The sequence below is a fragment of the Balaenoptera musculus genome, chromosome 11 (genome assembly GCF_009873245.2).
Source record: "Balaenoptera musculus isolate JJ_BM4_2016_0621 chromosome 11, mBalMus1.pri.v3, whole genome shotgun sequence".
Classification (NCBI taxonomy): Eukaryota; Metazoa; Chordata; class Mammalia; order Artiodactyla; family Balaenopteridae; genus Balaenoptera; species Balaenoptera musculus.
The window spans coordinates 62,706,353-62,725,058 of record NC_045795.1 but is presented as its reverse complement, the minus strand read 5'-3'; the positions used below and the strand labels follow the sequence as shown (position 1 = coordinate 62,725,058).

At 45.9% G+C, this 18,706-nt stretch overlaps 1 protein-coding gene across 1 annotated transcript; it reads right to left on the bottom strand.

The window, feature by feature from the left end:
* Positions 1-7,260: 7,260 nt before the first annotated feature.
* On the bottom strand, positions 7,261-10,227 carry LOC118903740 (C-C chemokine receptor type 5). Its single transcript, XM_036869148.1, has 2 exons — positions 10,113-10,227; positions 7,261-8,572 (listed from the first exon to the last, which is right to left on the bottom strand). The coding sequence occupies exon 2, from the start codon at positions 8,559-8,561 to the stop codon at positions 7,503-7,505; it is 1,059 nt and encodes a 352-aa protein (XP_036725043.1). The 5' UTR covers positions 8,562-8,572; positions 10,113-10,227; the 3' UTR covers positions 7,261-7,502.
* Positions 10,228-18,706: the final 8,479 nt, after the last annotated feature.

Sequence of the window (18,706 nt, the reverse complement as noted above, 5' to 3'; positions counted from 1 at the left end):
ATGGTTGCTGTCTTGCATGTAGCAGGCCCTCCACAGATGTTTGTTGAATGAATGAATGAATGAATGTTGAGCTGCAGACGGTTAATGCACAGCCGATGGTACTAGAGAGACCTCCCTCACTTCCCATTTCCCCAGGTTTCTGCTTCTGCTCCACGGAGGGCAGAGCCTCTGCCCAAGTCCCCTCTCCCTCTCAGGGGAGGGCTGACGGGGACACTTGCCATCACTCTCCCACCCCTGACTGTCCCAGCTTCCATGGGAGGAGAGTGGGCCAAGGGTCTCTTGATTGCTCCCCTTTCCCCGGGCTCACCTGGGGGTGAGGTCCCAGATCTAGATGGAGGACAGTGGTGAGAAACCCCATTGCCTTCCTGCCTAAGTCACATCTGCCCATGTTACTTTGCCAGAGCTCATTGTATATTCAGTACTTACCTAGTTCTTGATTCTCCTTGTGTGTAAGCTTCTGTCAGAATCCCAGAGGCAGGGGAGGGGAGTTGGCCTGCCACCCACACCTCCATCTCCCATTTTGCTTTGAGCTACAGGGTCTGCATCCAGCCAGAATTACATTATCAGGTTAATTACCCTTGAAAGGCTTTTCAAAGGAGATCCATAAGGTCGAATGGATTGAACACAATGCCATAAAGTTGGGGGGCCCTTTCCATCTATTACTGTAAATCCATGGTGTTTGATTTCACACCCAAAGAGCCCTCTCAGGTCTGCAGTGCTTCTTTTCCACTACAGAAAGTGAGCTGGATCACCCAGCATGCTGAAGAGCATTCTGTGTGGGGTGGGCGGGGCCCTAGTGTAAAGAGCAAACAGCCATTATTAGGAAAGCAGCCGACAGTTACAAGAGGGTCTTTCTGTGCGCCAGGTACTGCTCTAAGCGACTAATGTGCAATTTCTGTTTAATCCTCTGAACCAATCTGTGAGGTAGGTGTTATTATTAGCCACATATTACAGATGAGGAAACAGGCTTAGAAACATTTAGTAATGTGCCTAGGAATTTAAACATAGGAATCCCTGATGCCAGTTCAAGTGTTACTGATATTTACGAGTATCTGTTGTATGCCAGACTTGCACTGTCCATTAATATAGCCATTGGCCATATTAAAATTAAATTAATTAAAATAAAATAAAAAACCTAGTTCCACAGTCACATTAGCCTTTTGCACTAGTCTGGTGGCCGCTGTATTGGACAATGCAGATACAGAGCATTTCCATCATTACAGAAAATCCTACTTGGACAGTGCTGGTCTAGACACTATATCCCAGTATAATTCACTGGTGGATATTAACAGTACCCCAAATTACAGGAAAGGAATCTGAGATCCAGAGTCTTTAAGTCACTTCCACAAGCTCCCACAGTCTCAAGGCTGGAGCTCAAGTCAGTCTGATTTTTTTTTTTCCTTAAATATTTATTTATTTATTTATTTGGTTGCATTGGGTCTTAGTTGCAGCAGGCAGGGTCCTTAGTTGTGGCTCGCCGGCTTCCTAGTTGCGTCATGTGGGCTCCTTAGTTGCGGCAGGGGGGCTCCTTACTTGTGGCATGTGAACTCTTAGTTGCAGCATGCATGTGGGATCTAGTTCCTGGACCATGGATCAAACCCGGGCCCCCTGCATTGGGAACGTGGAGTCTTAACCATTGCACCACCAGGGAAGTCCCAGTCTGATTTTTAAATACCTGCTCTTTTGTCTACCAGGGTCTACTTTGTACCCTGCATGAAGGAGTGAGTTAACCAATCAACAGAGCCCTGATTTGATTATATGTTAGAAAAAGTCATAATTTTCTTAAAAGGAATTTTTGAAGAATATTAGGTAAGTGGCAGGAAACACAAGTAGAGGAATTTTAGACTAAATAGGAACAATTGCTGTTTTAAAACTGTTGATTTCTCTTCAGAATTATTGCCTCACCCAGGGTTGACAGGGACTCCCAGAGTTATCTGGTTCTTTGGGTATAATGCTTTTTACTGGTCATGGTTAAAGGTGGGGCTCACTGGAGGGAGGAGGAAATGGGGGGAGAATTCTTTTGCCAACAGAAGCAAAATCTATATTCACTTGTAAACCATCTCAGACAGACCTTTTGTACATGATGGACTTGCTCTCTGTTGAAAATGAAGCCGTCAAGCTCAGCATGGGCACCAGACATCCCACTTTTATTTACTTTTCACTTGGAATGGATGGGTCAAAACATAATCCAAAACCAGAAATGAAAGCGAAATATTTGGAGCCTCAAATACAGATATTTTATGTTGCCAATTAAGTCTAGATTTACACTCTTTTAAAACCAGCTTGGGGGAAGACAGAGTCAATGCACTGTTACGAGAATTGAGGATCTGAATCCAGAGTCGACCGGGCCCACGTGCCACCCGCTTCCAGGCCGGGCAGCATCCTCCTCAGACATCAGCCGTCTCTTGAACCTGCTTTCGGTTCGACGGGCTGTAAGCAAGTGGTTTTCAAACTTGGTGACACCTAGAATCACCCGGGGAATTTCTGAAAGTCAAAACCACAGGCCGCATTGCAGACTGATCAAATCAGAATCCCAGAGATTGGCCAGATCTGTAGGGATTGGCCCTGGGCAGCTGGGACCTTCCCTGCAGGCATCAGTGTGGCCTCCCCTGATGCTCCTCTTGTTCTTCATAAATAACAAGAATGAGTTGTGCATCATCCACCCCGAGCTGCTGTGGAAGTACTTCTTGTCCACAACAGGAGTGGTGCCAGCAGAGACAGACATTAAACGGCTGAGTGTAAAAATGCCCCCTGTCTACATTCTCTGTGGTCAAGGATGGCTGCTGGCCGCCCTGTTGGTTTACTAAGTGGCCGCAGGGGGGCAGTATAGCCCAAGGTTCTTAATAGCTTTGAAGGGCTTCCCATTGAATTTAATGTGAAAAAGATGTTTAAGTGTGTGCTTTAAAAAACTAGTTAACCACTTTAAGAAAGGAGACAAATATAAGTTCCTGAAACATGACAGATTCACAGTGACACAGAACTTATTCTCAAAGTAGTAACAATATGGAGCCAAATATAAGTAAGACTTGTAAATATGCTTACAACAAATTAAGGAAAATGGAAAATGTGGCACAATTATGACATACATAATGTAAAATATTAAAGTTTGACAGTATTTTGGAAAAATACAAGCAAGACTTTTTTTTTTTTTTGAGTTTAAAGGAGGGAAGAGCTTAAATTTATTTATTTATTTATTTATGACTGTGTTGGGTCTTCATTTCTGTGCGAGGGCTTTCTCCAGTTGTGGCAGGCGGGGGCCACTCTTCATTGCGGTGCGCGGGCCTCTCACTATCGCGGCCTCTCTTGTTGCGGAGCACAGGCTCCAGACGCGCAGGCTCAGTAATTGTGGCTCACGGGCCCAGCTGCTCCGCAGCATGTGGGATCTTCCCAGACCAGGGCTCGAACCCGTGTCCCCTGCATTGGCAGGCAGATTCTCAACCACTGCGCCACCAGGGAAGCCCCAAGCAAGACTTCTATAGTGAATTTTGTTTAATTGCAAAGGAGCTATGGAAATGCCTCTTTTTCCCTCTTCTGTCCACCCTCACCCCTGAGGGTTATAGGAGCTCTTCGCAAACCCTGAACTGTAGGTAAAAGATATGTTATCAGACTATGAGCCAGAGCAGTTAGGAAGTTCAGGACTTGTTCTCTGGCTCACATCTCACTTCAGTGGTGTCTGATGTCTTCATTAGAAGGATTAACATCTGAACGTTGATGTTCATCTTGGGGAATCTGTCCTTCCTTCAGATAGAAAGTAAATGACTTACTAATTTAATCAGTAGAAATGCCAGTACGTCTTAGTTTAGTCAGAGCTGCTTCTACTGAGAACCCTTGGAATATAGATGTCAACAGAATCCTAGTTTATGAATTTGCACATTATTGCTCCCTGCTAAGGACGTTTACCTTTTCTTTGACTTTCTCCATGGCACATACAAAACCCCCTCCTTGATGGGGCCTCTGAGTTGAGGCAGTGAATGGAGTCAGAACCTGCAGGCCATAACGAGTTCACACTTGTTTGTTGATCTAAGGGATGGGCAGAGAAGAGGTGGGCAGTGGAGGGGCCTGCAGAGCAAGGGGCATGGAGGATCCAGGCAAACGAGGGGTGAGCATGGGGTATGCACCCTGGAAAGGCTGCAGACACGTTGGGTAGCTTTTTCTTCATGTTAACATTGGATTCATTTTTTCAGAGGGAAAGAGGATAAGAAGTGCATGTGTATCAGCCATAAAAACTGACACTTTCCAGTCTCCCTGTGGTAGCTGCCTTTGTCATATGGGGCAGGCCTCCCTTCTCCCTGGCCCTTCCCTCTGCTCTAACCCCAGCCCCCTTCCAGCCTTCCTTGGTTCATGCCTCCTTGTAGTCTATGAGACGGAAGGAAGTCTTTCAGGTCTTGTTAGGGAGAAGCTGTCATTGTCTGCTGCTCATTTCACAGACCTGCATGTAGGACGCTGGCCAACTCTAGAGTCCACTCTGGAAGGGGAGAGGACAGCAGGGGGAAAACCAGTGTGAATGTGCCCGGCCAGGTCACCTCCACATGGAGCACCTGTCCTCCTTGAGGGTGAGAGACACGTGCACAGAAGTTCACATGGGCACCGTTGCCATCGCTGAAATTACAGCCAAGTTTTGGGGAGAGATTTTAAATGAAAGAAAAGTAATCTTTATAGCCGCCAACCTCTTCCTCCTGCATTATGCATCTGTAACTCAAGACTACAGATAAATGACCAGGTTATGATATTCTATGTCTTCTTCATTTTCAAGCATAGACAGCTGGCATATGCTGAATCACACATTGATCTTCTTTTTAAAAAATATGTCAATTCTTTTGCTTGAGTAGTAGAATTAAATTTTAAATTTAAAAGTTTTCAGGGTCAGTTGTTCAGAATCACCACTCTGGGAAGTAGCATCTTTTTTTTTTTTTTTTTTTTTTTTAAGTTTTAGTAATTTTTTTTTTCCCTTTTAATTAATTAATTAATTTATTTTTGGCTGTGTTGGGTCTTCGTTTCTGTGCGAGGGCTTTCTCTAGTTGTGGCAAGCGGGGGCCACTCTTCATCGCAGTGCGCGGGCCTCTCACTGTCGCGGCCTCTCTCGTTGCGGAGCACAGGCTCCAGACGCGCAGGCTCAGTAGTTGTGGCTCATGGGCCTAGTTGCTCCGCGGCATGTGGGATCTTCCCAGACCAGGGCTCGAACCCGTGTCCCCTGCATTAGCAGGCAGATTCTCAAGCACTGCGCCACCAGGGGAGCCCAAGTAGCATCTTTAAAAACAAATTATTCTGGCAATTTGACCCAGGGAGAGGGTCAACTTTTAAAAATAATTAGAAAAATAATTCTCAATATGTGTGTTTGTGTGTGTGTATGAAATTTTCCAAAACAGCTACACAAATTGCTCTCACAACTTTATGTGCTATTTTCTAAATGTAAACTTGGCTGAAAAAACAAGAATACAATCAGTTATTTTACAGGGTTTTTATTAGATACATATTTTCTTCTAAGCAGTTTGTAACTTTCTATATATGTAAGAATGTCATACACATGTATATGTATATGTGTATATATACATATATGTATGTTTATACGTATATACACATACAAAGATATCAGAATGTTTGAACTGACTCATAGGCGAGGGTCATGTGTCATATATGCACTCTCAGCAACCTTAAGGGCAAAAGAAAAGGCCCTTCCAGTCACTTCCCATTGACAGCCACAACCCTCAAGATTCACATTTTAGAGCTGGAGAAAAATCAGTAGAACCTCTTATTTTGACACCTTAATCTCCTGAGGGATTCTCACTCCTTTACATTTTCCCACCTAATCTTTACAGCGATAGTCTTAGCTACCCCTGAATTCAAAACAATCTTAGGCATACACAAAATAACATAAGTAGCAACTGCAAAAAAATTTTAGTTCTCCCTTTGAAATGAATAAGTCTCTTAGTGTTTGGATATGCTTTGTTTGGAGATGGTGTCTGGAAGATGTATCTAAAGCCTCCACACTCAGCCTGAAACGCAGAGATTAGTAAATTGCACGTTTTGTGGCTTATGAAGCTTGAGGCAGCCTGTTTCCAAATGAGTGTGTCCTTCTTCCCTTTGTCTATTGATAGTTAAATCCGGAAAACCATAAATAGTGGTGAGCCTGGCAGGCAGAAACAGTCATTCAGGCTTCCTGCAGCTCTTGGGGACCTCTTTACTCAGTGCTTATAAAGCTCTGGGTTTTCATTAACTATGTAGTCAGTCCTCACCTAGATGTCATATCTGACCTAAAAGTGTTCCTGGACTTCAGGCTTGTGCATTCGTAAATCTGGTGTTTCAAAGCCCCCTGGAGATGCCTCATGATTCAAGCCTGGATGGGACGGACTGCTCTGGGGGCAGGAGCAGTCAGTGATAGGCAGCCCAGGGTCTGTGTGCCTAGGGCTGTGTTCAGCTCACAGAACTGGACCCTTTCTCTTCCACCAACTCCTGTTTTGACCTAAACCTCCTCCTCCTCCTTGGTGTCTCTTTTAGGGCATCTCTGATGCTCGCGTGGAATCTAGGGGTTCACTCTGACTCTTCTCTGCTCCTCACCGCCAAGCCAAATCCGCCCCAACTATTGCTGACTCTCATCCTAAATGCTGTGAGAATGCACCCCTCCTTCCCATCTCCTGCGCCTCGACCTAAGTGGAGCCTCCTCACTCGATCAGATTGTTTTGGTCTCCTTGCCCTGAATGCTCACCTTTCCAGGCCATCCTTTGGCTGTGGAATGAGCCTTGTGCAACACTGGCAAGGGCTCCCTGCTCTGCTCTTGGACTTTGATGAGCAGCGCTGTCCAGGTTCCTCATGCTCTCACCTCATCCTTCCTCCCCTGGGGCTCCCCCAACCAGCGCACGTCTCCCCACAGCCAAGCTTTGCCAGTGCGGTCAGTGCCTGCAGCCTGGAGCTCATCTTCCCTCTCCACCAACAGACCATCCACCTCCAATCCCTTCTCTGCGAAGAAGCCTTCCCAGCTCTCAGCAGGCCACAGGGCTCCCCTGGTGTGAATGTCTGTGGAACTTATTAACCACACCTTGGAGGGGAGATCCCACATGGAAGTTGTCATTTCTTAACTGATCACGGCCATGTCTTTTCTCCCCATGGCAAAAGAAAGATCTATTTTAAGCACATTTGCAACCTGGATGTTGCCCTACACCGATAAACTATACAATACTTTCCTCAGTTCATTTTGTTATTCCCGTTCAGGTAACCAAACTCAGGAATTAGCAATTCTCTGAGGATTTTTTTTTTTTTTTTTATATTGAACTTTTGCAGTGAAGGGAGAGTTTGCCAATAAATTGATGTATTTGGAGGGGAGGTGAGAAGGTTGCTATTTCATCACATGTTTTGATTTGGCTTTCTAGAACTGATGAGCTTGAAATATCTAATATACTTAGAGCTGATGCCAAATAAATGGATGAAACTTAGACCCTCTATGACAGTAACTTCCTCTTTAAAAGAACCGCTCCCGCCCCTAGTCTGCACATAAAAGCTGAGTCAGGTCACAAGCCAACAGAGATTTCCTGCTCGCCCGTGGATCGTGTATAAACAGAGCTCGCTCGCTCTGGAGCGTCTCCCTGGAAGACTGGACAGCCTTTGCAGAAGCATCTGGCGACGTGCTTTCGGAAGAACTGTAAGAGATAGCTTCGGAACTTCTCCCCGACGAAGGCGTAGATGATGGGGTTGATGCAGCAGTGTGTCATCCCCAGGGTCTCTGTCACCTGCATGGCTTGGTCCAGCCTATTAGAGTCACTGCAGTTATTCAGGCCAAAAAATTCCTGGAAGGTGCTCAGAAGAAGGACGATGTTGTAGGGAGCCCAGAAGAGAAAGTAGACAATCATGACGGCAAAGATGAGCCTCACGGCCTTGTGCCTCTTCTTCTCGTTGCGACACCGAAGCAGGGTTTTTAGGATTCCCGAGTAGCAGACGATCATGACAAGCAGTGGCAGCACCAGGCCCAAGATGACTATCTTTAAAGTTTGGAAATTCTTCCAGAAATGATACTGACTGGATGGAAAATGAGGGCTGCATGTATAACGAGAACCCTCTTTTTGGGATTTGGTAAAGATGGTTCCTGGGAGAGAGGCGAACACAGCCACCACCCAGGTGACCCCACTTGTCACCACCCCAAAGGTGACTGTCCTGGCTTTCAAAGCAAACACAGCATGGACGATAGCCAGGTACCTATCAATTGTCAAGAGGATGATGAAGAAGATTCCAGAGAAAAAGCCAATGAAATAGAACCCCGTGAAAAACTGGCACATTATATTTCCAAAGTCCCACTGGCCTGCAGCATAGTGAGCCCAGAACGGGATGGTGATGATGAAAAGCAGGTCAGAGATGGCCAAGTTGAGCAGGTAGATGTCAGTCATGCTCTTCAGCTTTTTGCAGTTGATCAGGATGAGGACGACCAGAATGTTACCCACAAAACCAAAGATGAACACCAGCGAGTAGAGCGGGGGCAGAAGCTGGGCTGCAGTTTGTCTCACGTCGACTTTTTGGCAGGGCTCTGACATCCCATAGTCAGTGTCGTAGAGGGGACTTGGTGTTTGATAATCCATTCTGCTCGACTCTGCGAATAAAGAAGAGATCTTTTAGAAAGTCCTGGAATGTCCTTAACGGTCCGTCATGAATGCAAACTATCTTAAACACCAATAGATTTTAAAAGTTGATACCTAGATTTCTACATTTAACTGAAGTCCCTTTTTTGGTCAAACAGTGAACTTCTGTAGTAAGGGATGTTTGTTGCCTGCTTCTCTGCTTACTAGATGGAGAGCATCATCTCACCAAATAAAATCTGATGTTGCATAGCCACGTGGAGTGAATGAAGCTGTGATAACAATGTCCAGAAACCGGGTCAGGCACCGTCCGACACTGTCTTACAATCTGTTCTGAAGCTGCCATTCCCAGGAGTTAGCTTACACACAGCATCGTTACGAGCGTGCTGGTGGTAATGAACAGTTCCGCGCTCTGCCTGCCAAACACTGTTCCAAGCTTCACTTCCATTCATTCAGTTAATCCTCAAGGTGACCCAGTGAGGCAGGTCAGGTTATTGTCCCTGTTTTGCAAATAAGGACCTCAGAGCACAGAGAAGTTGAGTAACTTCGCCAAAGGCACACAGTGAGGAAGCAACTAATTTTGAACGCAGGCAGCCTGTACTCTTATCCGTCGTGGTCCCCTCTCTTTCACTCTTTGGTGAGAGAACTAAAAACAGGACTGTCAGCCTGGCGCCTCAGTGTAGTCAAAATGAAACAGGCTGATGCCCGAGTCCCCTGAGAAGGTCATAGGAACCAGCAGCCAGTTGTGAAATCCAGACTGCCATTCTCACATTTTCTCTGAAGTTTGTGTTTGTAGTTTCTGAGCTGCTATTATTAAGAGCTCCCACACATACGTAAGAAACGGCCAAGTGGACAGTGTTTCATCTCCCATCATACATCCTGGGTTAGCTCAGTCCCTTCACAACCCACTGACTTGCCTGGTCTATTTAAGTTCCACTGCTTGATTGAGAGTTTTCTCTAATTAGTCCTTGTGAGTCTCAAGCTCCTGGTACCTCAGATTAGGCAGCTGAGAGAAGCACACAGAAAATCTCACCTTTAAATTCTGAGCCAGAAAAAGAATCATACACTGAATATGCCGTGAAACTTCATTTGATATTTGTAACTTGCTATTAATTTGGACAATTTTCAGGCTTCCTTCTTTTCTTGGCCAAAAAAAAAAAAAAGAACAAGACTTAGACGCAGCTTCTGGTTAGGCATATATTCAGAGGGTGTCCTGATGAGGTTTTAGTTCTCCTTACCAGAAGATAGTCTCTGTCAAGGTTTTGGCCGATAATCATCATCTCTCTGAAAAACCTTTCTTATGAAAGGTGAGGGCTTTTTAAAATAATATTGCTCCCTTTGAAGTCTTTCATTCATAATCATGTTTTGTATCTTTGATGTTATCACAGTCTGAAACCATTCTAAATTCTAACTTTTTACTTAAAGATAATATTTTAAGATAGTTCAGTGAGCACCTGGTGTTTTTCTGATGTCTTCCATGGTTTCCTGCAAAGGCTTTTACTCATCACACAAGCTGAGCTAAGGAATAGGCAAAGTGACTGAGAGGTGACTTACCGGGAGAGATTCTCGCAGGGGGACAGATGTCTCAGTTCCTCTGACCAGCTGAGCTGTGCAAATCAAACACACAGACAGCATAAAAGTAGGAAATGCACAGTTTCTTCTGAATTGGGGGCGGAGTTTTAATGAATAAGTATGGGGCAGTGCAGAAAATCATCAGAGAACAGTCCTTTTTTCTAAAAAAAAGAAAAATTGAGCTTGGAATAGACTAGAAAATAGATAGCTGGTCTGAAAGCTTATTCATGGGCTTCCCTGATTATACAGTTTCTTTTTGGTTCTCAGTTCATCCAACCACACAGTCTGTTAGAAAACAGAAAGAATTGAAGGGTAATAGAACTAGAAGAACATTTATGTCCATCTAGTCAAAAGCCCTTATTTTACTGAAAGAAACTGCTGTCCAAGAAGCAAATGATTAGGAGGGCTTAAGACTGCAGGGCTTGTCAATGGGGAGGCTCAAAGGGTGAGAGATTCTGACCTCCTTGCCATTTGTCTTCCATGAAAGCCAGCTGAAACCAACTTTGAAGTGAAGGGAACATCTCACCTTAACCCCGTGCTCCCCTTTATCTGCTCTCCCCTCACCCCCCTTTATCTGCTCTCCCCTCACCCCCCTTGCCTACCACAACTCACACACATATGCTCACCACCCGATACTGTTTTCCTCTGCAGACTAAAATAACTGGTTGCTTAAGGGTTTTTACTATACCTTCACCTGTGAGCTAAACATGTTGCCCATCTTTCTCCAGATCAAGCGTCTTGGGAGCATGTCATTATGAATTTTCACTCTCCCTATTCACTGTTTTGCAGCCCTCCAAGCCAGCAGGCATTTGTGAATGCCTGTATTCTGCCAGGGATGTAGGCAGCAGAGTTCCTCACTCCAAGGATACAGTCTATCTGGAATTTCTGTGAGAATTTTTCAACACGAGACAGGCAACAAATGGCAGAAGAATAGGGTCAAGTTCAAGATTCTATTTCAATATTATATGCAGTCACCCCAGGCTTCCTTGGTGGTTGGTTACTTATCTATAAACCTTAATTGTAGACCACAAAACCAAGAACATAGTGGAGAGCCAGCCCCGAGCCACAGGAGTGCCCTCTGGGGGCTTCTGTTTCCTCCGCCACAGAATAAGAAGCACTGGCTTGTGATCTGAGGAGACCCCAAACCTGTGGAAGTGGCCTCTACAGTCAGGTTGCCTGAGCTCGAAGCCTCGCCCTACCCTCCGCTTTCTTATCTGTGGAGTGGGCTGAATAATGGTAGTTGCTTCATGGGTTTGTTGGGAGGATTACATGAGGCATCCATGTCCAGAATTTAGCACATAATATATACTCAATAAACATCAGACTCTTAGTTACTCATTCAGTGATCCTTTCTTAGATTTATTATATAAAATTCTTAAAAAATTGGTTCCCTGTGGGGTCCTTGTCTAGAGCATATTAGTATCAGCAAAATAGAAGCTGAAAGGGAGAAGCTAATGGCTGGTGCTTACAGAATGGAAGGATATGACTGCTGGGAAAAGCCAGAAAAGCACAGAAGGACCCAGCAACTGGTAATCACAACCAGGACAGTGAGTTACGAAGAAGATGTTCAAGTTCATACAAGAGGCAGCAATTGAGAACTGGACTCTAGTCATGAGGCTGGACTTAACACCCAGCTTCACTCTTTACTACTTGATTTGTACAAGTTACTGAAACTCTCCAGGCCTTAGTTTTCTTACCTGTAAAAAGGGGGGGAAAAAGCCCCAAACACAAACCTACTCGACAGATCTGTGGTTGAGATCAAACGACAGAACGAGTTGTAGAGCCTTTTGTAGGTACCGGCTCTCTGTGGGCTAGTTAAGCAGCGACGTACAAAGTATGCTTGAGAAAGCGTTCACAAAATGTGTAGCAGATAAATTAATACAGAATTTCACAGGAAATGGGGAATATAGTTTTGGCTGGTTGAAGAGAAGCCTTATGTTCACTGGTAATACACTGGGTAGAACTCTCAGATGCTGCCAGACAAATGTTGCTTTTCTGTGTGTGGTATTGGTTGCTTTGTATTGTATTGATACTTCACCATGTGGAGCTGGGGCTTTGCCCTGTGTTCTGTGGGTCTTGTCATCGGGATGGCTGTGGAGTTGAGGGCACGCTCATCCCCAGAGGGCAGCGTGGAGTAGTGGAGCAGGCTCGAAGTTGCCCATACTGTGCTGCTGACTCACTGTGTGCCCTTGGCAAGATACTTCCCCTCTCTGAGCTTCTAGTTCCCCGTTCTGTGAAATGATGTGCTAGACTTGGGGGCCCCAAGGGACCTCTCCCCTTAAATACAAAATGACTCCATGGCCGAGTTGGTTTGGAAAATACCACATTTGGGCAATACAGGGTGAGGATTCACAGGCTGAAACAAGGAAGTACAGCTTAGCCGGGTGTGTGACCCCCTTTTAGGGGGACATTCAGGTCACCTCTTGGGGTAGGGGTTCATCCCAGGGATGCACAAGGAAGGGAGGACCCATGGGAACGTCTTCAGCATTTAATCAATGAAACATTGCTCTGGATACAATAGCAACAGTAAACCAGCAGTTTATCATGCTGTGACTTAGTTTTGCCATCTCCGCTTCTTTTTTTACCTTGGCCCTCCCAGTTTCCCAGTTTGCAGGGCTCTGGTTCTGTTATGTATGGCCTTCAGACTCTCCATGAGAAATGACCTTCTGACTGGTTTGCTACTCTGGACTTGATGCCCAGCCCTCCTTGTGGGGTGCTGGCCAGGCTTCCAGTAGCTGCTCCACTTTCAGTCATTACACCCGAGTTCCGAGGGCTGCTTCTCTCTCTGGACTCAGAGCTTCGCCCACAAGATGGGGAGGACATTGAATCTCTTCCTTGGGTTCAAAGGGCCAACTGCGTGAGCTCAATGAGCTGAAACCCTGCCACACAGCAGCTCACACGAACAGACAGGGCCTCACGCTGACTCCAGGTCAATGTCAACAGTGAGATGGACTGAAAAAATAGCAAATGAACCCTTTCGTTTTTAAAACAGGTGTCTAATTCTAAAACCAACACATGCTTATTGTGTCAAGTTAGGAAAAACAGAAAAATAGGAAGTACGGAAAAAATTAGACATTCTCACAATCTCAAAACAGTCCCTCTTAACACATGATGTGTTTTAATCCACACCTTTTCCCATGCATACTTTCTGATTAATTGTTCTCACACACATTCCAATTCTTTATGCTGCTTTTTTTTTTTTGCTAAAGATTACAGTATAGGCATGTCCTCATATTATTAAAAATTCTTTATAAATGCAGCTCTTTAATTGATATTTTTATTGAGGTATAACTTACGTGCAGCAAAGGGCACTAGACCTAGGTGTACATCTTGGTGAAGTTTTGATACGCATACACCCTGTAGCCAGATGATAGCGAGTAGCCTTGTCACCCCAGAAAGTGCCCTTGTACCCCACCCAGAGGCAGGGGCCACTCTGACTTCTGTGCATGGATTAGATGTGCCTCTTCTTTAACTTCATATAAATGGCATCACAGACTCTGTCCTCTTTCTGGTTTCTTTCGTTCAACAGAATGCAGTAACTATATGTGACAGAGCTCTGTTAATAGATGGTTGAGCCCTTTCCCTGGTTCACTCACATGGACAGCATGTTTTGAGTGTTGCTGTCAGTGCTCTGGTATCTCCACCAAGGAGGAAGCTCCCAGTGTCCCCAGAGCCCCCTTCACCAGGAGAGCCAGAGAATTCCCACGGTCCTCGAAGAAGTAGGAAGAATCCCTACCCCCCCCCGCAACCAGTGTTACATTTTGCACTCATGTGCCTCAGCAGTGATGCTGGGGTCCCATGACTCCCAGCGCCCCTTCACCTTCTACCCCAGACACCCTTCGTGGTGAGCGGGGCTGGGAGGCCACCATGCTGTTCTCTCCACTCCCACTGTGTCTGTTCACTAGACCCTCCCCAGTATGACCCCTTTTCCCAGCCCATGCACCACGTCCCCCTCACCCTGTGCACATCATCAAACCAAGTAGACACTTACAGGCTGTCCACCTCATCGCTTTATTAGATATGTCCAGACCTGGTGGAAACCCCTTAACTCTGCTGGGAAGTCTGCTCTATGCATTTTGGGTATTTCTTTCAGATCACTGCCCAGACATGGCGCTGATGTAACCTTATGTGCAGTAACAGAAGTCTAAGATGCTGATTAAGGTGTATACTAGACACGCTGTGGTCTTCAGTGGGTCAGGTCACACCTGCAGCTATGTGTTCAGCTCTCTACATAACAGGATATGTGGGACTTTTCCTGTTGTCCCAGAGCTGGCAACTATGGCCTGAGGCTGAGGGCAAAGAGGTGTTAAGTACCCGGCAGTTCTACAAAAAAACCACTGACACCTAGGATCACACACCTCCCCCAGGGCTTACTAAGAGTGACAGAATCAGCCCTGTGCCCCTAGTCACCATGACAACCCTTCTCACCCCATCCTGTGTAAGGAGACAAGTTTGGGCAGGAAAGGGTTATAGAAGTGGGTGGGGTTGATGGGAAGGAGGGTGGGGTTCCTCTCCCCAAAGCCAAAGGAGGGGCCTCTGAAAGAACCATGAGGAATGGGGGCTTGCAGGAAGGGGAGGCCAGTGCCTCATTCCTGGGTGGGGCATCCACTGGGCAGCAAACCAGCTGAGCAGGGAAGAGGAGATTGGAGACAGGTGATGGTGGAGATGGAGTGGCCATGAGACAGCAAGGATATCCCAAGGATGTCAAGTTATAAACATGGCGCTAGACAGGTGGCGTCTGGAGAAATTTCCAATCTCAGTCACTCACCACACCCAGGGCCAGCCTTCCCCTGAATTCATGGGCTGCCTTGTAGAGGTCAGCTCACCAGCCCAGACACCTCTTCGCTCGTGTTGCGTTTCCTCTTGGCAGCCCTCGGTGGCCTTTGCTGCTGGCTAATCTCACCTGAGGCCATTTCAGTTTGTCAGGGAAATTTTAAACTTTTTTTTTTTTTTTTTTTTTTTTATTTGGTTGCATCAGGTCTTAGTTGCAGCAGGCGGGCTCCTTAGTTGCAGCTCGAGGGCTCCTTAGTTGCGGCTCGCAGGCTCCTTAGTTGGGCATGCAAACTCTTAGTTGTGGCATGCATGTGAGATCTAGTCCCTGGACCAGGGATTGAACCCAGGCCCCCTGCATTGGGAGCGCGGAGTCTTAACCACTGTGCCACCAGGGAATTCCCAGGGAAATGTTAATAATGAGAAAAAGCGAAAGTGGAAAGATAGGGTCTTGTTGGCTTACTCCCAGGAGGCTGCAGGGCCTCTCTGAAAAAGTGCTCAAACTGCCCCAGTTGCCACAGATCGAAGAGGATGGCATGGGGTGGACTGTGTCAAGCCCCAGCTCCACCAAAAGTCTTAAGATACCCATCCCCTGGAATGATCATCTTTCCTGACATCTGCTTAACTCAGCCCACTTCGAACATTCTCCCTAGAATAAGGTTTCTTCCACTGCTAGATATGGAGATGGTTGGCAACTTTCAAGTGGCAGTTTCTTTGGTGGCAGTAAGATCCTACTGTAGCTATTATAACTGTGATGCAGGACTGTCAACGGGTTAGTCACCTTCTCCTCGGGGCTCTCAACAAACTTCACGTGCACCTCTGTTTCTGTGTTTTGCACAGTGCATTGTGATTATTAATACTCTGTTCTCCCCCGCGCCTCCCCATCAGCCATCCCTGGACTAGGAGGTCTAAGGGCATGGGAATAACATATCCGTCGTTATGAACCTGCGTCAGTCTGGCACACGGTAGATCCTCAGGTGTGCTTGTCGCATTGAATTCCATGATAGAAAAACAAATAGACACTTTTCCAAATTTTACTTCTGAGGGCACCAGCTGCCGTACGCATCCGTTACCTTTTCTGCTTCTTAGCAGGCAACCCCCACGAGTCAGGGGCGTACCACAGCGAACATGGACCTCTTACTGCTGTGACATGGGGCCGCAGGGATGGCCGGGGCCCTGGCTCTGGCGCCACTGTGTGGCCGGGGCCCTGGCTCTGCTCTCTGTGTCTTCCGGCTCACTCACCAGGCACCTGGGCTGAACTTGTGTTCTGGGACGGGCCTTCCTGTGGCTGAGCAGGGAGAGCCAGAGGCTCCACCCAGTCACTCGACACTGTCAGTTCTGCTCACTTTCTATTGGCTGAGCCGGTTGTGGCTTGGTGGGTGGGTGGGTGGGGGGGTCCCTCTTGTAGACCGTGCTGCAAGTCACACGGCAAGGACTGGCATGTGTAATGACGGGGGGAAGGGAGTGAAAAGCTGTGAACCGTAAGACTGTCGCACCACAGCATAACAAAGCAGGCAGTTTAAATACTTTTTTATTGTGGTAGGAATACAGTATGAGATTTACCCTTTTAACAGATCTTTAAGTGTACAATACAGTATTGTAGGCATATTGTTGTAAAACAGATATTTAGAACTTATTCATCCTGTATAACTGAAATTCTATGCATGTTGATAAATGGATAAAGAAAATGTGGTTAGTACATCTAAGGAATCTTATTTCGCCTTAAAAAAGAGGGAAATCCTGCAATATGCAACAACATGGATGTACCTGGAGGACAGGATGCTAAGTGAAATAAGTCAATCACAGAAAGATAAGAACTGCATAATTCCACTTATATGAGGAATCTAAAATCATCAAACTCATAGATGGAAAGAATAGAATGGTGGTTGTCACAGTTTTGGGAGAAGAAGGACAGGGTAGTTGGCAATCAGACAGTTTTTCTTTTAAAACAATATAGTTAGAGTATTGATTCATTTTCCAAGTCATAGTTTTTAAAAACAATATTTATGTTTCATCATCATCAAAACAAAATTTAATGCATTCATTAGGATAATATAAATATCTGCAGGTGAAGCAACCCCCCTCCCTGCCCCTGGCAACACACACACATCTTTCTGAAACCTTCTTTAGCCATGAGGCAAGAAAGTAAAACCTTAGTAACTTCCAGCTCCCCAGTTGCCAGGTTCCAGGAGCCTTGTGTTTCTTGCCTGCATCAGATAGGAAATGCACTAACATATATTTGTATTCTTAACTCAGCTCGGCCAAGATGAAAATCTTTGCTTATTTAAGTGAGCTTCTCCAATTCCTCTCCTTTACAAATAGGATTTAAAAGCTTTGATTAGGAGTCAGCTTGAATTAGAAGTTCCCACCGGCCAAGGAGGGGACTGTTTGAGCATCAATAAGGACACCGGCAAAGCATGAAGCATTCAAATAGGATTAAATCCACGACTTCCTAGACTTCCTAATGAGGCAAAAAAGATTTTTGGTAGCAAGTCAGAGAGAATAAAGACACAGTTGAGATGACAGTTGTGGAGTGTGTACTGTGATCCGACTGAGATTATTTAGATGCTACATCACCGTAAGCTAGTAAATCCACAGATCAGAGACCTCCAGCTCCCTAATCAACATTTATTTGTGAACCAGTGGTCTCCCAAACATACCACGTGCTCCACCAACACCAGAATTGTCTCTATGACTAATACAGTATTTTTAGGCATGGCATAATAGTAACTCTTAAAATGATACTTTACCACAATTGCAAGTTGCAGTTTTCAGCTTTTATTTAATTTTTACTTTACATTAAAAAAAATGTGTGTATATCTGAACTCTTCGCCTGTATGCAAAAATGAGGTGCTGGAAGGTAATTTGGAAGACATTTTTTTCCACCCTATCTAGCGTCTTCCTCATCTAGGCCTGCCCTGCCTGGTAATAATAGACCCTGAAGTTACAGGCCGGTGTTTGATTTCCAAGACAGGCCCCTTCTCTGCTCTGAGCACACACCCCAGTATCCTCACCGATTGTCTTCCCTCTCCCGGGCCCAACAGGGGGTTCTTGTTGCACAGTTTCCTTCACATTCTCCCCAAAGCTACTCTCCTGGACCTCTACAAACCGGCTTTTGGAGTAGGGTAATCCTCCAGGCAGGGTTATGTGATAAAGGCTGCAGGGGGACAGGTGGGCAGCGGCAGCAGGAAAGCAGGAAGAGCCACAAGGAAACAGACACCATCAGATCCAGAGACACGAGGCCTATTAAGGTTCTGACGCATCCTTCCTGGCTTCTGCTCTTAGCTGATTCTGGAAACATTCCTGCACATCCTGCTGCGAGCTTGCCCCTCCACTCCTGATGGAGGAACTCACTAGTGCCTACCCCTTTCTCATAATCACGACCTCCGACCCTCCCATTTTCAAGTGAGGGCTTTTATTTTTTCATCTCATTAAAGATTATGCATATTTTTATAAACAAACACTTTAGTAAATTTTTTAAAAAGATTTATTTATTCATTTTATATTTTGTTATTGCTGCGTTGGGTCTTTGTTGCTGCACACAGGCTTTCTCTAGTTGCGGCGAGCGGGGGCTGCTCTTCGTTGCAGTGTGTGGGCTGCACATCGCGGTGGCTTCTCTTGTTGCAGAGCACAGGCTCTAGGCATGCGGGCTTCAGTAGTTGTGGCTCGCGGGCTCTAGAGCGCAGGCTCAGTAGTTGTGGCGCACGGGCTTAGTTGCTCCGCGGCATGTGGGATCTTCCCAGACCAGGGCTTGAACCCGTGTCCCCTGCATTGGCAGGCGGATTCTTAACCAGTGCGCCACCAGG